Source organism: Tyto alba, unplaced genomic scaffold, assembly GCF_018691265.1.
Source record: "Tyto alba isolate M040663 unplaced genomic scaffold, T.alba_DEE_v4.0 Super-Scaffold_33, whole genome shotgun sequence".
NCBI classification, from domain to species: Eukaryota; Metazoa; Chordata; class Aves; order Strigiformes; family Tytonidae; genus Tyto; species Tyto alba.
This window is the reverse complement of record NW_024881308.1, coordinates 1608273-1629544: the sequence shown is the minus strand read 5'-3', so window position 1 is coordinate 1629544 and position 21272 is coordinate 1608273. Positions and strand designations below refer to the sequence as shown.

Below are 21272 nucleotides of genomic sequence, written 5' to 3'. Positions count from 1 at the left end.
GAAGTCATCTCTTTATGCAGTTTCATAGCAGCTCTGGACACAGCCAATACACCATTCAGACTGCCACTGCATGGCAAAAGGCGAACTCAGCAGTGGAGATGAACAGCTTAAGATTTTCTAAAAGGCCTAGACTTCTAAACATAAAGAAGGAGTCCTCCTGACATCAAAGGTGTGAAGTCACAGAAACAGCCTATAAAAACATGACATTCGGGAAAGAATATTGATAGGTAGATTTTTCTAAAGTGTCATTTTAACACTGCATTGGAAGGCACCAGAATGTATCTAAAGGAACATTATCTTGGAAGAAGTTAGCAAAAGCAGAGGCTAAACATGAGATCCTGAATTTCCCCCCTTTCTGACTGGAGGCAAGTGGGAAAACTCAGGCAAGAAGAAACGAGTCAGAGGTTCAAACAGAGGACTCACCAGAATTTGTAACACAAGAACGTATGCTCTGACAAGCACCTTAAGTCTATAAAAGGTGAGATGCAAAAGCACAGAAACACAGTTGACTAGATCATAATGGGCAATGACACCAGCAAGAAAGGAGGCAGGGTTCACCAAACTAGGAAAAATTCTCATCTTCTCCAGCTCCAGAAGACACTCTGAATTAGCTGAAACTAAAACTCTGAAGAAGAGGGAAGTACACCAGAAAGTGATCTAGACTGCATTGCAAAGGGGAACAGGAATGCTTTAACAGATGGTGATCAGAATCTATATGGTCAGGTCATTGGCCACCAGATCAGGAAGGTTTCTAGCCTCCGAAGCAAAAGGTCCAGCAGGAAATACAGAGGTATTGCAGCCTTCAGGCAGGGGTAGGATGTCCTTGACCTTGATAGAGCTAGCAGAATCATTAATCTTCTGCTCCCACTTTACTGAGGTCAAACTGATTAAAGAGAATCACAGAGAACATGGCAACAAACCTGACTGTGAAAGCAAAATGATGTTATGGCAGGATCCTGGTTACTAAGCTAATCACAAGCAAAGCCTACATCATTCCCCAATGACCCAGGTGGTGAGCAGGCCTATCACAGGCTTCTCTGTATCCTGGAATATCAAACTGGATGTCTCATTTGTGGTCCAGAATGACAGCACTCCTTAGGTCAAGCTTCCAGGAACATGGAGGAGCCAGGCACACAGACCTTGAAAAAATTAACCTTTAGTGCTAACCTCCATACTCGAATTTTCATTGCTGTCATATGAAGTAGAGGGATTTAGTCCCCTCCTGCTTGTGTAGTATATTGCTGTCAACCTGTCCACCATATCTTAAACATAAGAGTACTTCATTTTCCCTCATTAAGTATCTCCTTAACATCACCAGCTCAAAGTGTGACAACTCTTGGTGTTCTCCAGTGTATCTCCTATCTTAGACTTTTCATGACTATCACATACTAGTTTCACCTATGTCATAGTCCCCTTGTTTAATTTTATGCCTGACATGAAAGAAGACTATGTATGTTGAATGTCTGATGCTGTTTATCGCAGGGTACCTTTCCTGTCAATGCAAAATCAAAATGATGTGAAAAAACGTGTGCTCTTTGCAGATTCATGTTACCCCTCTTTGTTTTTCTCCAGATACTTATAAACAGTTTGCTTTTGAATATTTACTGCAGTAGTTTTCCAAATATCGATATGAATGACTAGCTTATCTACTAATTTCTTAAAGCCTTTTTTCCCCAGTGAACACCAAGAAATAAACTGCAAAACTCAAGTCTTCCATATTTGCTTCTACTGATTTCTTTAACTGATTATAATTTCAATGGTTCTGCTAATTTATTCACTCTTTAGTGAAATGAGTTGCCCCATCTTTCAATATACTGAGATGACAAGAAATTAAAAGGAGAGAAATGGAAAAAAAGGAGGCAAGGAAATAAGGGGCCTATGCTTAAGTACAGCTATTTCAGTACCAACTTCCTTTCAGCCTTTGGATAGCTGAATGTAAGTCTATGAACTTCAGTTTCCTGAAAGATCTGGCACTTAACAAAAATTACTGTACTCCCTTGTGCATCCCTCTGACCTTTACAAGTATGTAATGCTAGATGAAAACCTTATTTTTTTTTGGCTACTATTTTCACAAATAAAAAAAGGAAAAATCTTAATGTTTAAGGTGTTAAATATTTTTAGATACAGCCAAGCTGGAATTCACCAACTTTCATGTACATTTCAGAGGTGCAAGAATAAATGCCAGTGCTATGAATGCTTCTGATGAGCAGCAACTTCAATCACCACAAATTCTCCCAATTTAAATGACTTTACATAAATTTAAACTTTTCTTCAAACACCCCAGTAAGATTTTTCCACATAGGCTGAGCAAGGATTTTAGAAAATTCATGGCAAAGATCGTTCCACTACTGAGGAATTTAGAGATGTAAGAGATGTTAGCTTCCCTATGGGACTTTTTGTTCTTTAGTAGAAAACTGCTGAAACTCAGTATTTAGTAAATTGAACATACCCACTATTATCAATAACCATGGAATTTACTTTTTTTCACATTAAGGTACATATCACTATTTCCTGAAAATAGTTATATTACTATTTTATTTTGCACTTACCAGACATGAAGCTGGGCTACTAGAAACCATGAATTCAAAGTATCAGGCATTTGGCACCCTTGATGGCAGGGGGGAAAAAAAAAACACAAAAACAAAAACAAAACTGAATATTAAGATGAATTTCATCACATTATGTGCCTAACAGAAAGTCACTACACCAAAATCTAAATATATTTTAGTTAGATATATTTAGTTATATATTTAATTTCTGGCCCTAAATATTATATACATATCAGAAGCAAGTATCATTTACTGTCACACTTGTGCTTAAACTCTAGAACATGCAGCCACAGGATACTGTAGATTCCAAAAGATTTCATGTGTTTATAACTCACTTTAGATAACATTTACCGGGGGAACAAAATTCCAAAATGGAGAATTAGACAAACATGTGGCTTCTAGCTCAGGAAGTCCCAAAGCAGTAGAGAATAACAGGGAAGTATGAACAGATGCTTACACACTTCCTTTATAACATGTGCCGTTGCCTCCTGCCAGAGACAGGATACTGTGATAGCTGGGTCTTTGCTCTGACTCTGCTGTTCTGATTTGCTACACGGCTGTACAACCCACAGCACTCTGAGCCTACCTTGCCTCTAGCCATTCTACATTAGGATTAAAACCACCAACCAACCATAGAAACAATTTCCGTTTCCAGAATTAGCTCTACTCCGATAGCCGCCAGGTTTCCCAGAGATTTTGTCCATATGCATGTTCACACTCTGGATCTGCATGTGCTATTAGGATGCGATGCTGGAGATTTAGGCTAGGTGGCACAGAAACCAAACTCCTCTTCCTCATGCCTGAAAAGCACGGACCTATGGGTTACGTGCACCTTAAGTCCTTCAGTTCCTATCAATCTTAAACCTTCCTCCCGGGAAGTCACCTTTACATCTGTTTCCTGGTGAAATTTTTAAGAGGAGCACTTAATGAGAAGGATCTGACACAGTCAACCTTGATCTACCCAGCACTTGGTCTTGTCTTCTGGACTGTTCAAACCTAGATCTAAGAAGGCCAGAGAGTGTTCAGAAATGGACTCTCTAGGCAGATGTGTCCCAAGGAAGTCAACTTTATCTTTTCTGTGCAGAATATATTCCTTCCTGACTCCTATACTTCTTGGCTCTCGGGTATTACCATAGAGATTCACCGGGATCATGAAGCAATACTTTACACAGTTTCTTTCTTTTTATATGCCAACTGTGGTCAGGCAGACACCAGAAGAACCAAAAAAAACATCACTTATTCCTCCCTCCTCAGAGAGATGACTCCATCAGTGCCTAGGAGGTGTCAAGCTTCAGCATCAGTGCCCATACATCACCTATGCCACCTCTAAGACAGTATGAAGACACTAACAGTCTATGTTTGGAGATTAAACACAAGTTTCCCTCACCCTTCTCCTCTTTTGGCTCTCTCATTCCTATTAGAAATAGTTCATGTGCCTAGAAATTACTACTTTGACTTAAAAGCATGCCAAGGCATCTCTAACTAGGGCAAGAGTACACAATGCTTGCATTAATCAAACCTTTTCATTAAATGAAGGTTCCACAGACAAGATTCAGAGTAAAACAGTTCAACACAGAGGTTTCTGAAGTAGAAGTTACTGTGTATCAGTCTCCCACCACAGAAATCACTCTTCAGTGGAAAGCAAACTCACATCTCTACTACCAGAAAGTTTTTAAAGTCCTGTTCAGGACCCAGGAGGGAAGAGTTTTTTCTCTAACTTTACAAGAGTCGCACTTCTATTTTTATAATTCATTTTTTACTTCTATATTAGGACTGTCTACATCATAAATTTAAAGGAGGGACGGCTCCTTTAAAGCAACAAGCTTGCCCTCAGATACCAGCTTTTTAAAAAGAATGCAATTCTAAAATTTGGGATTTAGGAACATCTTATTCTGGGAAACTACCTGGGGAGAAAAGTCTATCTTATAATTAAACAGAAAATTATTCCCTTCAGAATACAGTTAGATACAGAAAAAATGTCTAATGGTAAAGCCACCTATGAAATTACTGTGATTATTATCAGCTGGAAAATAAATCTATTCTGCCCACAGAACACATCCTGTTCATGTGTCTGTGTACAGTAACAGACACGAATGCTCAGGATTATGAGGACATACCTCCTCCTCCAGTCATATTCTGCATTAAAATTCATCAGGTAGGGGATGAAAAGCTTGAACATGGGCTTTCTTTCATGATAGTTCATCTTTGTCACTATTGAAATTTTAAGGATGCAATAGCATAATATCCCCACATCCTGCAAAAACACAAGTGCACTATGCCAGTGTTCTGAGCATGACAGCAGCAAGTGCCTACAAGGTACCTGATGAGCTAAGTGAGACAGAAGAATCCAGAGTCCTGTAGGTAAACTCCAGCCCTTTCAAGGTGCTTGGTAGCCCCATGAGGAGCCATCTGAAAGGCTGTTTTGATAAGGCCAGTTCTCTACTACTACAGCTGCATGCCAGAGGAGCAATTAAGAGTATTAACAGCTCAAGATGAATTCAAGGTAACCCCACATTCCATGTTCATCAGACAAGCTTCAGCTCAACTCTCGCTATCACCTACCTGATGCTAAAAGTTCTTCTGACCTTTCAAGTATAAGGTTCAGCATGAAACACTTCCCCCATAGATGGCTGCCTCCTTCATTTTCTTAGAACTATGCAAGCTCTGCAAGCTTTGTGCATAGAATGCCTGACACCAGTAATCTTGCTATTCCCTCTACTACTTCTCTGTTCTCCTTTAAACAAGAAATAGTTGAAATCCTAAAACAGCTCCAACTTTCATATAAGCAGCACAGTACAGACATTTGGGATGTAGGCTCTAAAGCAGAGTTCCCAGTTTTGTCCATGGATGACCACAAAACAAAGAGCCAACAGAATGGCAGGTATAATAAAATTAACTACAGGATAATACCATATAACAGTAGAATAATATATATGTATGTATAATGAAGTATAATATCCAAGGCATAATACAGAGAAAGGCAGTTCACAGAGCTCATACTGCATAACATAAAGTCTCAGAAATTTCAGTAGGTATCAGCAGAAACGCACTGAAATAGCAAGATAGCCTGTAAGACATGAAATGCTATCATTGTCCTAGTCCACAACACCATACTATCCAGTCTTTACACTCTACATCACTTGTTGGAGAACTACCTGACAAAATCCACATCCCGAACCAAGTTCCATAAGGTCACATTACAGTTGTTATTCATGCCATAACATAATCACATCACAAAAACATGTCCACAAACACTGAAGAAGGCTCTATGAAGAACTAGTTCTGAAGTTCTGATCACACATGGTTAATGACCCCACAAATGGTTTTATGCATGCATGGATGTACAGTTTCCAAGGCCAGCTCAGTAGGTTAACAACTCTCAGAAGTGGCAGCAAAAAAGCTAATAAGCTCTCCAGAGACTACAGCTCACTATACAGTTCACTTGGATATCTCAGCACCATGAAACTAAAGCCAGAAGTGCTGGGGGCAGCAAAGGATAAATACATCACTGGGTCGACATACAGTCAGCTTTGGCTCAGGCAGACCTGAGCTGGCTCCCATGCAGCACCACTACTACTCTTAGGGTTCCTAAGCACTCCAAATTCATCATGTTGGGTGTGCAGCACCCATGTCAGCATAGTACCAGGCACACCTGTGCTTGCTGCATCACCATGAGAAAGAGTTAAGAGTTGCTTCCTGTTGCTACTAGTCTCACTAAGGTTGATCTTTTGGGACTGAGCTGCAGTTCTGGCTTAAGCAATGCCCATCTTTTTTTGAAAAAGGAGTAATTCAGAACAGAAAAAAACCCAGCTTCTTACTGACCTAGTTTGATGAAGACAGAGTGAATTGAACTGAAAGCTGGATATGTTGCTTCATGCCATGTTCTCACCACCTACTTTATGCCACAGCTGCTGTCCATCAGACCCTTCCATGTGCCACTTTAATTCAGTAACACAGCAAAACAGTAAGTCAGTAAAAAACTGGGCTCTTTCCTTTCAGTGACCTAAATGGTTCACTGGAGAACACAATAATTGTCCAGTCCACAACATAAGCAGAGAAAGTAGTGCACCTTCTCCCTTTGGCCACTACTTTGACTCAGCTGCCCATGGAACCACAGCCTAAAGCTTCTTCACTGGCAAAATCAATTCAAAATGTTCCTACCCACCTCACACGCAGTCTGTGTTTTAGGGGAACTACTTTTTAAACACGGATCACAGGCCTGTTAAATTTTAGAGCTAATCCCCTAAACAGCTGCAACTGTAAGTAGATAGAAGTAAGAAAAACTTTTTATATCTGTTTTTATATGAAAGCAATGATTTATTTGGAACCACAACCATAGACCTCAACACCACAGGCATTCTTATAACAGCAACGGGTGCATCACACACTCCGTCAATCTCAGCAAAACAAGCTATCTTGTTCCTTACTTAACAGTCTCAAGTCAATGCAAACATAGATTTCTCTGGGTGTAAATTCAGAGATGGACTGGCTACAACTTATACTACATAGCAAAAATAAAAAAAGGAACAACTTGTACATTCTGGAAAAAATAGTGAAACTTGAATGAAAGGCTGCCTGCTGTTTGTGATATGTTTAAAGTGAGGGAAGCTCTAGGAATTTTCTCTTTAAAACAGTAAGACAATATCAAGAACATAACTGACGACATTTTACTCAGTATCAAGCCTGAAAATCTGTGCCAGAATCTTTTTCACAGACATGCTTTGAAATTCCTTTAAGTTTAAATCTAGGGCAACATGTATTTATCTTTGTACAATTAACCTGTTAAGTAGAGACAGTGAAACACCAGTTAAAAATAGGAAAGCCTCTATCTGAGAGGCCTCTATTCTGACAAACAGAAGAGAATCTATCTGAAAAAGCCTGAGAGGGCACACAGCTGGGGAGAGGTATGAGCACAGGAAAAATGAGGTTCTAATTTTTTGATCACTAATGATGAATCCTACTGCTCACAGAGCTCTCTCACGCCTGCAACTGCTGAAACCACATCACAGTTTTGGAAAACCTTCTGAAAACCACTGGAAAATCTTGCAGCAGCAACATCATGTACCAAACCACCCTCAATAAGCTCTGCACTAGATGAACACACAAAGATGTTCCTTCAGCTGATCTCTCAAGAGGCAGCAGCAGCCGCCCAACTTGTGCTGGTGCATTGTAAAGCCGTAAGAAAGTATTTGGTAGCTCAGGAATTCAGGTGACAGGACAGATCCAGGCAGTGGGTTCACTACCAGCTAAATCACACTGATATAGGAAATAATTCACATAAAAATAAAATATTACCGAAGCTTACATAAGTCTCAAACACATCTTCCCCATTCACCAGACAGATTTGACACTAATAAAAGCAGCAACATATTTTTTACCTAATAGCTAAAAAACTGCACAACATTGAAAAGCCATCTCAATTCAAGCAATAGTATTCCTCTGTACTTGAAGGATGAACTTGTGTCTCCATTCTAATCATACCCTCTACCCAGTCAAGAGATGTGTCCTGGTTTAATGTCATGGTTGGTCAAACCTTCCCCAGCCATGAGGAAGAGAGCCAGCTAGGATCCCGTGATCAAACTGACCCTGTATCATAAAAAAAGTTGTGCGTTGCTGGACCGGGATGGTTCTCATACCTGCACCCCAGTTATATTGGACTTTCTCACAATGGGTCATGGGACAGACAGACCACCTGACCACAGTAAAAAGGGAAGAGATATCTGGTTTCTTACTTTATCCTACCCCTGGTAATAAAAAAGGCAATATCCTTCAAAGTCCAAGATATTCTGGGTTTTACCGATACCACTTTCATTCCTGTTCTCCACTGCAGCTAGCAAAATGTAACAATCTCAGACTCCAGAGTCTGCCCTTGAACCCTTACCACTTCAGAGCTTAAGGGAATACTGTAGTAGAGTCAGCTTCTAGTTGACCACTCACTGTTAGGCTCTGACAAGTCTCTTTGCTGTCATATTTATTGGTAGAAATATATCTAATGAACTTTCATCAGAGGTTCTCTCATCGGGGCAGTAGTCAAAATACCATCAAGACCATTACTTACTGTTAAAAAATTCCTCATAGTCAGTTTTCTCCACACAGCATGTGTACATGCGCAAAGCTGCTACCTTAATTTTCTAAAGAAAAAGAAAAGACAATACTTAAAGTATTCATCATGAGAGCTAGAGAACACTACTGTTTTTATTAAATACATACAATATCATTTTCTGAAAAGACTTCTTTTGAAAATCACAATCACTTGAGATTTTCAGGAGCACATTAAACTACAGTATCTCCCAGGAATGACACAAGTACAATCAATCTTGCCTTGAGGCAAAAAAAAAAAAAAAAAGGCTTCTTGAATACCCTTCCAAATCTAGTCTAATATAATACTGTCATTACAGAAAAATAAATGAAATGGCCTTCCTTAGAGACTCCAAAGATGTCAATTCACAATTCCCAGTTTCCTCCAATAACTTTAATTGATGTATACCACTCACAGTGCTTTGTATAATTTAAGTTTTTAATATTAAAAAAGTGACATACCAGACATGTCCTGAAAATATTTTTTTCCTACAAAAATGAAAGTTGACCAACTAAGCTTCATAAGTGAGAAAGGAATCCCAAATGATGAATGACATGAGGTATACTCAGGTGCTTCAGCACATCTAATTTTGTTCTTGGCCTGCCGTTGCACCAGAAACACATTCTGTGCATTATCTGTAACAAAGATACATGTGCTGAAGCTTCAAAGAGCACAATGACTGATAGCAAAGATCTTAAAAAGCTGCCAGCCATTCCTGTTTACTAACATCAAGGGGAGACAAAAAAATGTTAAAAACTCCAGAGCCTGCTCCCCTACCTGCACCAGGAAGCAATATTGGGTTTGGATTGTTTTGTTTGTTTTATTGTTATTGACATATAGTTGGGATCATCTCAGTGCTCCCTCTACTACAGAGATAAGCACTATGCCTGTCAAATGGCACTTTAAATTACCACAGTAATTATTTGCATCTCCTCCAACCAAAAGAAAAATAAGTAAGTTGCAACTGATCTGCTGTGGAAACACAGGAGCCATTATTTTTGTTATTCAACAACCTCAGGCTTCTGTCAAAAATCAAGTATACCTCTAAACTTCTTGCAGTAAAATAATTTACACTGCTTACTGGAGTTTTGATGGTTTCTTTTTTAAAGGAAACACTGCCTGGCCTGGGATTAGAGATCTCCCTGATGAAAGCCATTGCCCCAGACCAGGCTTTAGTAAACATTAAAAACATATTGTAAAGAACAGTCCCTGCAATCCAGCCCTTAAATAAGGCAGGTAACACAGAAGAAACTGGTGAAATTTAATCATGGAAGTTTTAGGGTATAGAGGAAGTGTGGGGGAAGGGAGTAGAATATTGAAAAAGGCAGAAATATTAAAAAACTTCCCTAAGATCTTAGAGAGAGAACTGGCAAGGCCAAAAATGAACTCAGGTCTCTTGGGCCCTAACCACAAAATAACTCTCTCCAAAACCAAGTTCCCCAGCCAAAAGCAGGCAGTAAAGAGCAGCAATTAAGGAGAACTCTGAATCAACACTTCGAGCTAATAAGAATCTTTATTACAACAATATGTACACAAGCACATTGGAGAGAAACTACTCTCTCATGAGGTTTAGTACCACCTGATTAAAAGCAACTGATTTTAACCAAAACACCTAACCCCCTTAAGTGTCAATTATCTTTTCTTTATATTTTCTTTGAGGAGTGAGATGGAATCAGTAACAATTTCAGATCAGTCTCAGAGGAGGTCTACTCTTCTTTGCAGATATTCAAAACACCTTACAGGTTTTAATTCCTGCACAGTTGGGCTCAGCCTTTCCTTCAAGATGCCTCTTCCTCTCACTCCTTTATACTATGTCCTAGTTCAGAGCAAAGAAACTATGAATTTCAACTCTTTTTCCTTCTGCATGAGGAACTGAAGGTGCCTCTTAAGTCAGTCAGTTGCTTTATGAAAGGACTATTTAAAAAATGGGTAAGAGGAGGACCTATTTGCGACTCTACCCAAGACAGCTGCTACTGAACAGCAACTCAAATAGCAATTATAACATATCTCACTACTGTCTGGGAGATCCTCCTGTCACAGAAATACAGAACACTAAGAGGTTCAGAGAAGGGCAATGAGAAGCCCTGGTAACAGGAACAAGTTAGACTAAGTCTCCTCAGTCCAGAGAAAGACTAAGATATTATGGAATATGATAGTCTATAAAATCATCAGTAGAAGGGAGAATGTGAATAACCACTCTAAGGAAAGAATAATCACCATTATTTTAAGTACAAAATCAAAAAGACACCAACTGAAAACAAATGTACTTCCCCCAGTGTGTATTCAAGCTATGGTACTCCCCAATACTGAATGCTATGATCTTACAAGAATTCAAAGTGCAACTGGACAAATTTATAAAAGAAAAATCCATCAATAGATACTACAGAAAAATACCTAGTTTCATGAAGGAAGTCTTGAAACAGACAACTGTTGTCTCGTGCTCCTCCAGTCAACAAGTGTCTTAATATGCTCTTCCTGAATTAAATTCTTTCTAGATAATTGCAACTGGTCATTATCAGAGACAACATGATGGTCTATGTGGATGTTTGACTTGGATAATAAGGCTGGTATTGTGTTCTTTGGTGCACAAAGTGAAAAATAAGGTATCTGAAGAAATTCAGGAAGGCTTAAGATTACAAACTTATGGCAATGATGACAATGCATAGATCAAGTGAGGTTCAAGCTATGGGTTATTATTCCTCACATCACAAACCAGGAATTCACATGTGTAATAATTAGAACTTTTCCCTTAAGTACTGCTCCTATCATAAGGAAAAAAGTGGAGGATTTTTTGTTTGCTTTTTATAATTCTAAAAGTATCAAACAACCAAAAGAATTACTAAATGAATGCTTTACCCATCTGCTATACTTCAGTGGTCCTGTGAAACCCATTGCTTCTATTATCCTTGTGAAAGTACCCACTTTCTCTTCAGATGACTGCAAGGAATCTTTTGCAGAAAGATGCTGTAAAATTGAAATATCACATATTTCAGTCTTAGCAATTAAATCTGACAAATCATCTCAGTTAGAAAAGCTACAAGTTTAATAGGGAATTTGGGGTTTTCTGTTTACTTTGTTCAACAAAGCAAATACATATTTAGGTCTCCTCTGCAAAATGTTACGTGGTTTTCCTATGTGTCATTCCTCTGTTTATGAATGCAAACATTGCGTAACCATTTTGATAAAAGCATCCCACTGGAAGCTCAGACTCAAATAATTTGTACAGAAACCTGCTTTCCAAAACATGGCTCCCATTCCAGATTCTCATATTCTTTCTAGATACTACTTGAGCTTAAATCTTTTGCAAATAAAATGAGCAAACAAATGACAGAAAAAGAGTAAATAAAGCTAACCTTTCACATTTGCTCTCTTACTCTCACAGGCTTATCATATTCAAATTATGTATTATATAAACAAATCATCCTCATCTTAAAACAAAGGAAGCCACGTGAACCCACTGTTCCTACTGAAAAGCTCCTAAAGATTGTTATTCTCCTTACAGTTAATCTAAATAGTACTTGCAGAAAATCTAGATCAGGAAAGTATTTAGTCCCCAGTGATTTGCAGTGTCTGCAACATGAAGATAGATGTTCCCTTCTAGATTAACTACACATCTTAAACACCATTAGACTGATAAGAAATCTACACAGCATTCTGCCTCTAAGCATTTTGGCAGCAGCAATCAGCCATCAGCAATTACCATTTGTACTCCAGCAAATAATTTATAATGAATTAAGCATGCAGTATAAGTATTTTGTCACCAACAAATTACTCTACTTTTAACCCATCTAACCAAAATCTAATGCACATGAGTGTCCTACATATACTTGAGGAATACAGCTGAGAGCCATTATAATCCGAGAAAGTTCCCTGACCAACAAAATGTTAAATTGCTTTAAGTTGCTGGAAGTTTACCTTAAACACTTCCTCCTAAAACCTGAGCATACTAAGAAATTAATTTTCTTAGTAGGGAGGCAATTTAGCAACATAAGGACTGTCATACACCGCCAGAACAAACACTTAGACCAGAATGCCATCTCCAACCAGGACCAGTAGCAAATACATGGACGAGACACAAAAGCAGAGAAATATGGCACACACACCACAGCTTCCTGGGGTGTACCAGCCCAGCTTTTGACAGTTATTCCTGCACTAGAAAATGTATCCATACATTAATTTTTGGCAGCTACAACTGGATGCACCTTCAGCACCCCAGTGTCTAACCTCCATAACACACAGCTGCGGTACATGAGTTTCACAGTTCAGTTATGCAAAAAAAAAAAAAAAAAAAAAATCCCCTTGTTCCTGTTTTAACTCCAAACTCGCCATTTCACTGGATGCTCCCAGTTTTCCTGTAAGAAGCCATAAACAACCATTTCCCATTTCTTTTTCCAGTATCTTTTATAGGCCAGTATCATACATATGCCCATCAGTTACCTCTCCTCAGTTTAGAAGGGTCTTAAAACAACCTCTTCTCATACTGAAGGCTTTTCACATTTATGATCATTCTGGCTGTATTCTCTATAGCTTTCCAAGCACTAGTATAGTAGTTTTTGAAATGGCATGCATAATATATACTTATTAAAATACAAACACATATGCTGTACAAGTTGCTATACTTAATTAAAAGCTAACTATAAATGTGACAAAAATTGTAGCTTTGATACATAATCCCTGTGTATATCCACACACAAGCTTTAGCATTTGAGTTAAAATGCTTTGTACTTGTGTACTATCCACAAATGGCTATTAATGTCTTGAACCCCATCATGTCTAGTATTCAGGTAAATAGGAAGAAACATGTACAGTGCCATTTTAGTATCTATCAGTCACCTAGTAAGACAGCATAGTACTGTCCAGGACCTCCTTTACTACTCAGATCCTTGCTTTGAATGTTGGCCATTGAAACTGTCCACCAAGTCCCATATTATCATCTAGAACAAAAGCATCTGCAATGACACTTTCCCACCTTCTGCCACATGTGATGGACCCAGTGAGTCTACTGACATGTATGTGAATTTTTAAGCAACTTTAAGTACTTTCTCTTCAAGATTATCCCATGCAACACTCTTCTCTACACTAAAAATGACACCTAACCTTATAACTCCATAAAGCCTGCTTCCAGACAGGCAATGATAGAATATGCTCAATGCAGAACTTGTGTCCCAATAACCACTGCCATACCAAACTCACTAAAGCAACTTTCATCTCCTCCATAGGAATTAAAATCATACTAAAGCCCTAGGGAATCTAGGCAGATTAATTTTACTATATGCCTCTTATTTACAAATGTATTATGAAGTCTCCCTCTGTATGGATTTTTCATTATGCAGAGGAAGTTAAGTTAAAAACCAAAATTATCTCTATTCCACTGTTGTTAGCTCATCACTAAAAAAATAACTGACTGGAAAACAGTCTTTTTCTAAGAAATGCCATGATTCTTGCTTCACTCTTCTGCAAGTCTAGCTTAAGAGATGGAGAGGGGATTTAAGCAGTAGGTGTTTGGTTCAACCTATGGACAGAGGTATGCAGTTCATACTGCCAATGCTACGACCACAGCCAAATGCAATTAAACAGTCCTATAAGCATATATAAAATCAGATATAGAAAATATACAGAGGAAACTTCAAAAATACATTTTTTAACTCACTCAAAACAAGCTCATCAAGACACTGAAAGGGACACAAGCCCACTTCAGGCTGACTTTCAGGCTCAATACCTGAAATTCAGTGCTCAAATTGAACAATCCTCTTAATTTTGACATCAGTTATAAAAATTAAACCACTGGAGCTCACCATTAATTCTAAACCATTTTCCCACCAGGAGTGCAGTCCAGTTCACATTTCAAAGACTTCTCTATTCAAAATAATGAGGTTGCAGTCCAAAAACCCAACTCAAACTTTACCTGATGTTGTAAACTGGTTCCTCACTGGTCATAAATCCTGCCTGGCTTCTTATACCAAGGCTATTTCAACCCAGAAATCTCCCGATTCATCTTTCAACCTTTGTACCCCTTCCCAATACACCAAAAGTAAGTCTCTGACCCCTGCACCTTAAAGATCTTCATGGCACTCCTGGTTTGTTAGATCTACCATCTTGTCATCCGTTGCCCCCCCAGATCTGCTCTGCTTGTGCAGGTGTAAGAGGGGCGGCACAGGCAGGCATAGGGACTAAGGGTATGCACCATGTTTGAGAGCTTGGATTCTGTTCTTAGCTCTGACCTTGGTAAATTGTGCAAGCCATTTCATATGCTTCAATCTTTTTGTCTGCAAAATGTTTGGTTTACCTCACCAGCTGAAAAACACTGAAAAATTGACTAAAAAAGAGGAAAACCTCTAGCTAAGAACTAGATAGAAACAGCTGCCAGGGGTTCTTTCCTTCCACACATCTCCTTGTTTTCCTTCATTTTGTCTATCCACGTTACGTATTTACCTCTAACTTTACAGCGGCAAAATACACAATTAGGCAGATAGCAAACTGGGATTGTTGCTTTTATGCAAGTTTTACCCATCAATCCCTAATTTTCTTTTTCCTTCTGTCCTCTTATTTCTTGTGCACACATTTCATTTTGCCATTTTCTTCACTGTGTTAACAAGAGCAGGATCAGGATATTTATTAGTTGAGAGTTGCTGATTCCTTTGGATTAAGTGCTGAACTAATTTTATGGAGGATTCATGCTCCAGAAATCTTCTATTCCAGGACAAAAGACAATAAATGCAAGTGATGCAGAAGCCATGAATTAACAAAATAGTACAGATGAACAGTATATAAATTATTACACAGTAATTAGCCAGTATTAGTAGATTGCATGACAATTTTCAGTGTTTAGCAAATAGCAAAACTGTCATTACACATTATTCCCAAGCTAAAGAATCAGGAGACATCTTGTCACTTCTAACATGTATGGGCAACCTCTGTGTTTCCCTTTTTAAAGTTAAGACAGAAACACCTGCCCCCACCCCGATAAGTAGTTTCTTTCCTCACTGGAAAGCAGCCTTCAGGCTTATCATTGGAACCTTCACCCCAGATAACCCAACCATAACTGCACATTTCTATGCTAGCTCTTCATTTACTGGAAAAGAAGAGAGAGCACTTCTCAGATGATCGGACCTATTGTTCACACTATACTAAAATGTGACATATAAAAGTTGAATCATCTCCTACATGTTTTGTTACCTGTATCTGTATAATCCCTAGCACAATGTGCCCTCTGGCAATAGAAACATGAAACTCTTCTAACCTTATTTGTATTGTAAAATGATCTGTTTTGCTGTGTAATGGCTCCATTGGCTTGAATGAATCCACAACAGGGTTTAGACAATCGGAACTGGCCAGCCTTGCGTCTCTGGTAAAAATGAGAAAAGAAAATAAAAGAAAAGAAAAAAATGAAGAGATCGTTGACTAGTGAACACTTAACTTTACACCAATTACCCTTAGTTTGCTTCCAAGTCAATTATAGTTCAGTCTAATCCTGAAAAACTTTATATCACAAAAAGCACAAATTTATTATCATGACTGTTACAAACAAAATGGCTGTCCATTGTAAAATGCTCCACACCACACATTTTCTAGTGTTCTGTAGATGTACTGATAGAATGGACTAGCAGAACACTCCACTCTCAAAAACCACAGGCTATCTGCTTTGATTTTCTCACACACTAGTTCTATTTATAGGTTTTGTCTCTTAAGAAAGGATAATGCTTTTTCCTGTCCTTGCAGAGAAACAGAGTTGATGCCATTTTTAATTATAACTTTATACTCCATTCAATTGTCTTTGTGGCCAGGACTTGAGAAAAACAAATTACAGGGTAAAAGCTACCACTACAACCACTATAACCTCATAGCACATTATTTTTATTACAGAGCTACTGCACAATAAAGAAAACTATCAAGTAGGAGTGAGTGGGATCTCCAGGTAAGAAGCTGCGCACTGAACAGAACGCCTATCACAGCCTCAGCACACCCAGATTAGCATTAACTTGTTTATGAATAAATTCAGACAAAATAAATATGCTGGTTTGTTCAGAGTAGTTATCCCCAGAAGTCTACTGAATCTATTGGTGGCTCAGAGTAAGACCCAATCTAATCAACTTCATAACTGCTCTTTTCCCTCTACTCCTGACATCATATGCTACTTGATATAAACTGGTGCTTTATAATATGGTTGTGTCACAAAATCACAGGCAGTTTTCCCAGGACTGCAAGGTCTGATCTGAGAAAAGACATCCAAGCCAAAGAGCTTGCAGGTAAGTTTCTAAATCTGTAAATCAAGGCTCTATGATACAAGTTGTAATATACAGGAGGACAAAGAAGAGGCTCAATCTCCTCTCATTTCACTGTCTGCGAAAAGGAAGCACTAAGAGATACACTATAATTCTGTTCAGATAGTCTGCATCTATTCCCATTTTGTACACATTTTTCACCTCTTTATTATTAACTGCTATTACATCACGTTCTACTTAATTTACTATGGATAGGCTCAATCTGACCCTGTGCATGCTATCACAGAACCGGAACCAAAACTGCACAGCAGTGCTTTCCACTGAAACACTACTTAATGTTATGCTGTGCTAGGTAAACATACCATCAGTACTAGAAAGCTCAAGGCTACTGTACAGTGGAGACATTCTATAAAACAAAGTGTTGGAAATTACATGCAATCATGACTAACTGCTTTGAAAAAAATGGCACCTACATTCAGACTTCTGCATTTAATCTACTCATGACAGATTATTTGGCTCTACAAAGACTACATAGCTGGAATGAAGACAACTCTAATAAAGAATGGGAGCTCACCCTTTTAGCAGCAGAAAGCTTATAAATTGCCTTGATATTTCAGCAGTACACAGACAGTGAAGACATCACTTTTGGAAGCCTCTTTATTTAAAAACCATGACTTTTTCTTACTAATTTAAATTTATCTAATTTTTTACACACTTGAACACACTCTGATAGCCTACCTGGAAAATACCGTAAAGGATCTGTCTACACTGGCCTTGGACTGTAGTTGCCTGTAATAATCCACTGCATGCTGTTATCCATTGAGTTACTCCAGTCTGGCAGCTCTGGAACAGAGAGACTAGAAATGAAGAAAAGGAGCCTAATACTCAGGAATGGTTTAAATGTCCTCCTTTTAAACCACAGGTTTTATGAATTTATACAGAAATCCCCAGACTAAACTCCCAACTTGCACTTGACGTAAGTATAAATTTTTATTTTAAAAAAATCTTGCCTTCCAGTAGAAGCATGCAACTCAAATTTGATGGCAGAAACAGATCAGGCAAAGGAAATAGTGGGCTGTCTACATCACAAAATTACACCATGTTTTTTATAGCTATACAATAAATTCAAATGCTTAAGAAGCATTATTAATTTGACTGATCTCTAAAAAAGCCCTTATCCAACTCTCCACTTTTATGCATCTTTGTCTTACTTTACTCTGGCACAGCCAAGAATTTTAGTATTTCAAAAGCGTATACTGTCCCAATAAATTTTAGTGAAGAGAATAATTTTCAGTAATGAAAATGTCAGTTAATATGGAAAAAGGTGGGGTTTTCTTTGCACCTTTCATTTTCTGCAATATATAAGTTAATATTTTCCTCCTTCATACTTGTTCTACATTAATAGTGGAAATAATGTGATATTAGAATGGATATGCTTTTTTCTAATAAAAATAGCTTCATTCTTAATTGGCCACAAAGATGATTAAGAGATTGAAGCATCCAACATATGAGAGGTTTAGCATTGAGAAAAGAAGACTCCAGGGAAATCTTATCAATTTGTATAAATACCTGATGGGGTGGGCAGTCAAAATCTTCTTAGTGATGCCCAGTGAACAGACAACTATGAAACTAGCAGAAATGCCCAAAGATTAGGAGGAACAGACACAAAACCAACTTGAGGTCCTGTTCCCCTTCCCTATACCTGCAGAGTCACTGCTGTCCCTCAGGTGCAGAGTACTGCCTCCTCAGGCTGGCCCTCCTCAACATCTCGCAGAGCTGCACTTCTAATCCATTAAGGGAATTGATTTGGGTTTTTAAAAACTGCAAGATGCACTACCATAACAGATGTGATTAGTGTTCACTACATCTTCCCGCTTCCACTGTAGCAAGACTACTTAGTTTCAGCAAGTAAAGTTATGAAAATGATACACACATTTAAAAGGTGAGATGTGATAAACAATCAAATAATAAAGAAAAAGATAACAGCAGAAAGCAGCAGAGCAACAGGAAAGGAACACCATGAGCTAAGGAATCTTTCCTAAGCCAGCATCACTGTTTGCAGATCATAACCTTCCTTTCAAATTATAAGCGCTGCTTTTACTTGTCCATTTGGCTGAAAGAAAATGTACTAAGCATAAACTGAACAGTATTACACAGGAATAGTCTGCAGACAGGGCAAGCACCTCCTGCAGGTAGCTGCCTTGCCGAGATACAGATGAAAGACTATCACTGTGGTCTTCTAAATCCTCCTGGCAACCATCAGGTAAGCTTTACGTAACAGACAAACTATTCATCAAGATCTCTTCATAGGTAAAGCACAGCTTTATCACAATGGCAGTATTAACTAGTGGAGGTGAATATTCAGACAACAATCAGGACTCCACAGATAGCTGAACCCATGTGGTGACTCGCTGCTTCTCCACCACTCACCTTGCTTCCCTCCTCCCTTTCCGCTAGTGATTGCCTCTTTAACACATTAAAACTGCAGGAAACTTTTTATGTTGCCACATTTCTGTTGCTCCAGCGTTTGGAGCACAAGGGCCAAAAAAAAAAAAAAGCTGGAGGAGGCAGTGGTAGGCAACAGTGCAAAGACATGAACAAGGAGTAGAAAGCAGGAACTCAAGCGTACTGCATTTCAGTTGCTCTCAGGCAGGTTTGCTCTCAGTTGCTTTCAGCTTAAGAGCTGAAAGGACAGGCCTCACCGTGCTTGTAAAAACCACACCCCGAGACACCAGTTCCAATAATTTAGTAGATTAATTTCATAAGCGGCTATTGCCCTCTGACTAAAGATCTTTCACATTCCTGACAAATCTATCTCCACCTAGCAGCACTGGCCATCCCCATATTTGCAGTGTGACAGAGTATCAGACCCAGGCACAAACTTCCCTTTTCTAGACTATATGCTAAAAAGTGGTCGTCTGCTGCAGGCTTCAAAGGCTAATAGAAATTTTTTTAAAAGCACAAAGATGTGTAGGAAGAAAGGAATTGCACATTTAGTAATTCACTCGCATTCATAGGAACCCAATCTGAACACAGAAATTGGAATTTTTGTATCATCCTTGCTATCGAACACCTCTAAGGCGAGAGGGGAATCTCCAAGAATGTTAATTCCCACCCCCCAGGGCACATAACGGCGTGCCCAAGGCAACAAGAGAAGTAGCAGATCGAGGAAAAAAAAAAAAAAAATAGTCTCAAGCCCCACCAGGGAGTACTAAAGCCTCGCGTAACTCTCATGTAAATACAAACTGAAGGAAACCTCGACCCGCCTCTTCACCAGAGACCGCTGCCGGGGGAAGGGGGGTGCAGGCGGGAGCGGGAGCAGCCCCCGCAGGGCTCCGCGGGCTCCGCCGAGCAGCCGCTTCCTCACGCGCGCTCCGCGGGGCAGCCGCCAGCAGCGGCGGGACCGCCCCGGCCCCACAGGCAGCGGCGGCGCGCGCAGGCCGCCCGCTCCCCGGGGCGGGGGAGCCGGCCCCGGCCCCGGCCCCCGCCGCCGCCACTCACCGCGGCCCGCACCAGCGCCGCCATGGGTCCTCGGCGCCGCTTCCGGCGGCGCGGCCAGCCCGGCACCGCCCCTTCCGCCCCGCCGACCGCGCTTGCGCGGGGCCCGCCGCGGGGCCGCGGGACGGTGCCGGGCTGGAGAGGAACCCCCGGGACCGGTGGGTCTGTGGTGCGGAGGGGAAAGGGTGGCAAATGGGTGTCCGGCCCGCCATCGTCAGTCCTCTCCGGTGGAAGGCCCGACCCGTAACGGGGGTGCTGGCTGGGCTTTGCTGCTTGGCGGCAGAGAGAGCAGCGTGGAAGCAGCGGTAGTTGATTTGGCCATTCTTGCTGCCCCAAGCAGGAGGCAGCGTCTGAGTGAGCCTGCGCAGGTGCCAGCACAGGGATGTCACTGTGGTAGTACCAGGAGAACACGGCAGAGCCCCTCATGGCCGTGTCCCCGCAGGCCCTGGAGCCCGCACCTTGCTGCCAGGAGCAATCCCACCTGTCCCTGGTGCGTATCCCCTGCTCCTGCTGGCACCAGCTTTCGTGAGGCTGCGGGGTGATCCTGAACTGCAACCCAACGGGTTGACATAAACTGGTTTGTTTTGCCAGGTTAGTCTTAATCTGGATCACATCCGCACCACCTCACAAATGTTAGTCCTGGTACACGGGAGGCTGGTGCAGATGTGAGCAAGAGCAGCTGGGGAAGAGAGCAAGGCTGCTCTTTTCAGCAGCAGTGCTGCCTTAGAGGGCTTGGGGAACTATAATATTCTACTACTCTCTTTCTCAGCATATTTACTGGGATGTCAGCTTCTCAAGAGGGCAGTAGCAGCTGCTTTAATGGCCCTGAAACTCCACAGTAGTCCTTAGAAATCTTTCATGTGTTCTTAAATGTAAGGCCTCAAGGGGCCAATGGAATCACCTTCTTGGACTTCCTTTCCGCAG

At 40.2% G+C, this 21272-nt stretch overlaps 1 protein-coding gene across 1 annotated transcript in view; it reads right to left on the bottom strand.

Moving 5' to 3' along the window:
• Positions 1-20408, bottom strand: part of LOC104358645 (ubiquinol-cytochrome-c reductase complex assembly factor 1) — a 49917-nt gene extending 29509 nt beyond the window's left edge. Inside the window, exons 1-6 of the mRNA XM_042801122.1 lie at positions 20352-20408; positions 17589-17693; positions 15869-15973; positions 11485-11592; positions 8608-8680; positions 2550-2607 (exon numbers count right to left, since the gene is read on the bottom strand). Of these exons, the coding sequence (XP_042657056.1) occupies positions 2550-2607; positions 8608-8680; positions 11485-11592; positions 15869-15973; positions 17589-17693; positions 20352-20375 (473 nt within the window). The 5' untranslated portion in view covers positions 20376-20408. The remainder of the gene's footprint in view (positions 1-2549; positions 2608-8607; positions 8681-11484; positions 11593-15868; positions 15974-17588; positions 17694-20351) is intronic.
• Between the last annotated feature and the right edge of the window lie 864 nt (positions 20409-21272).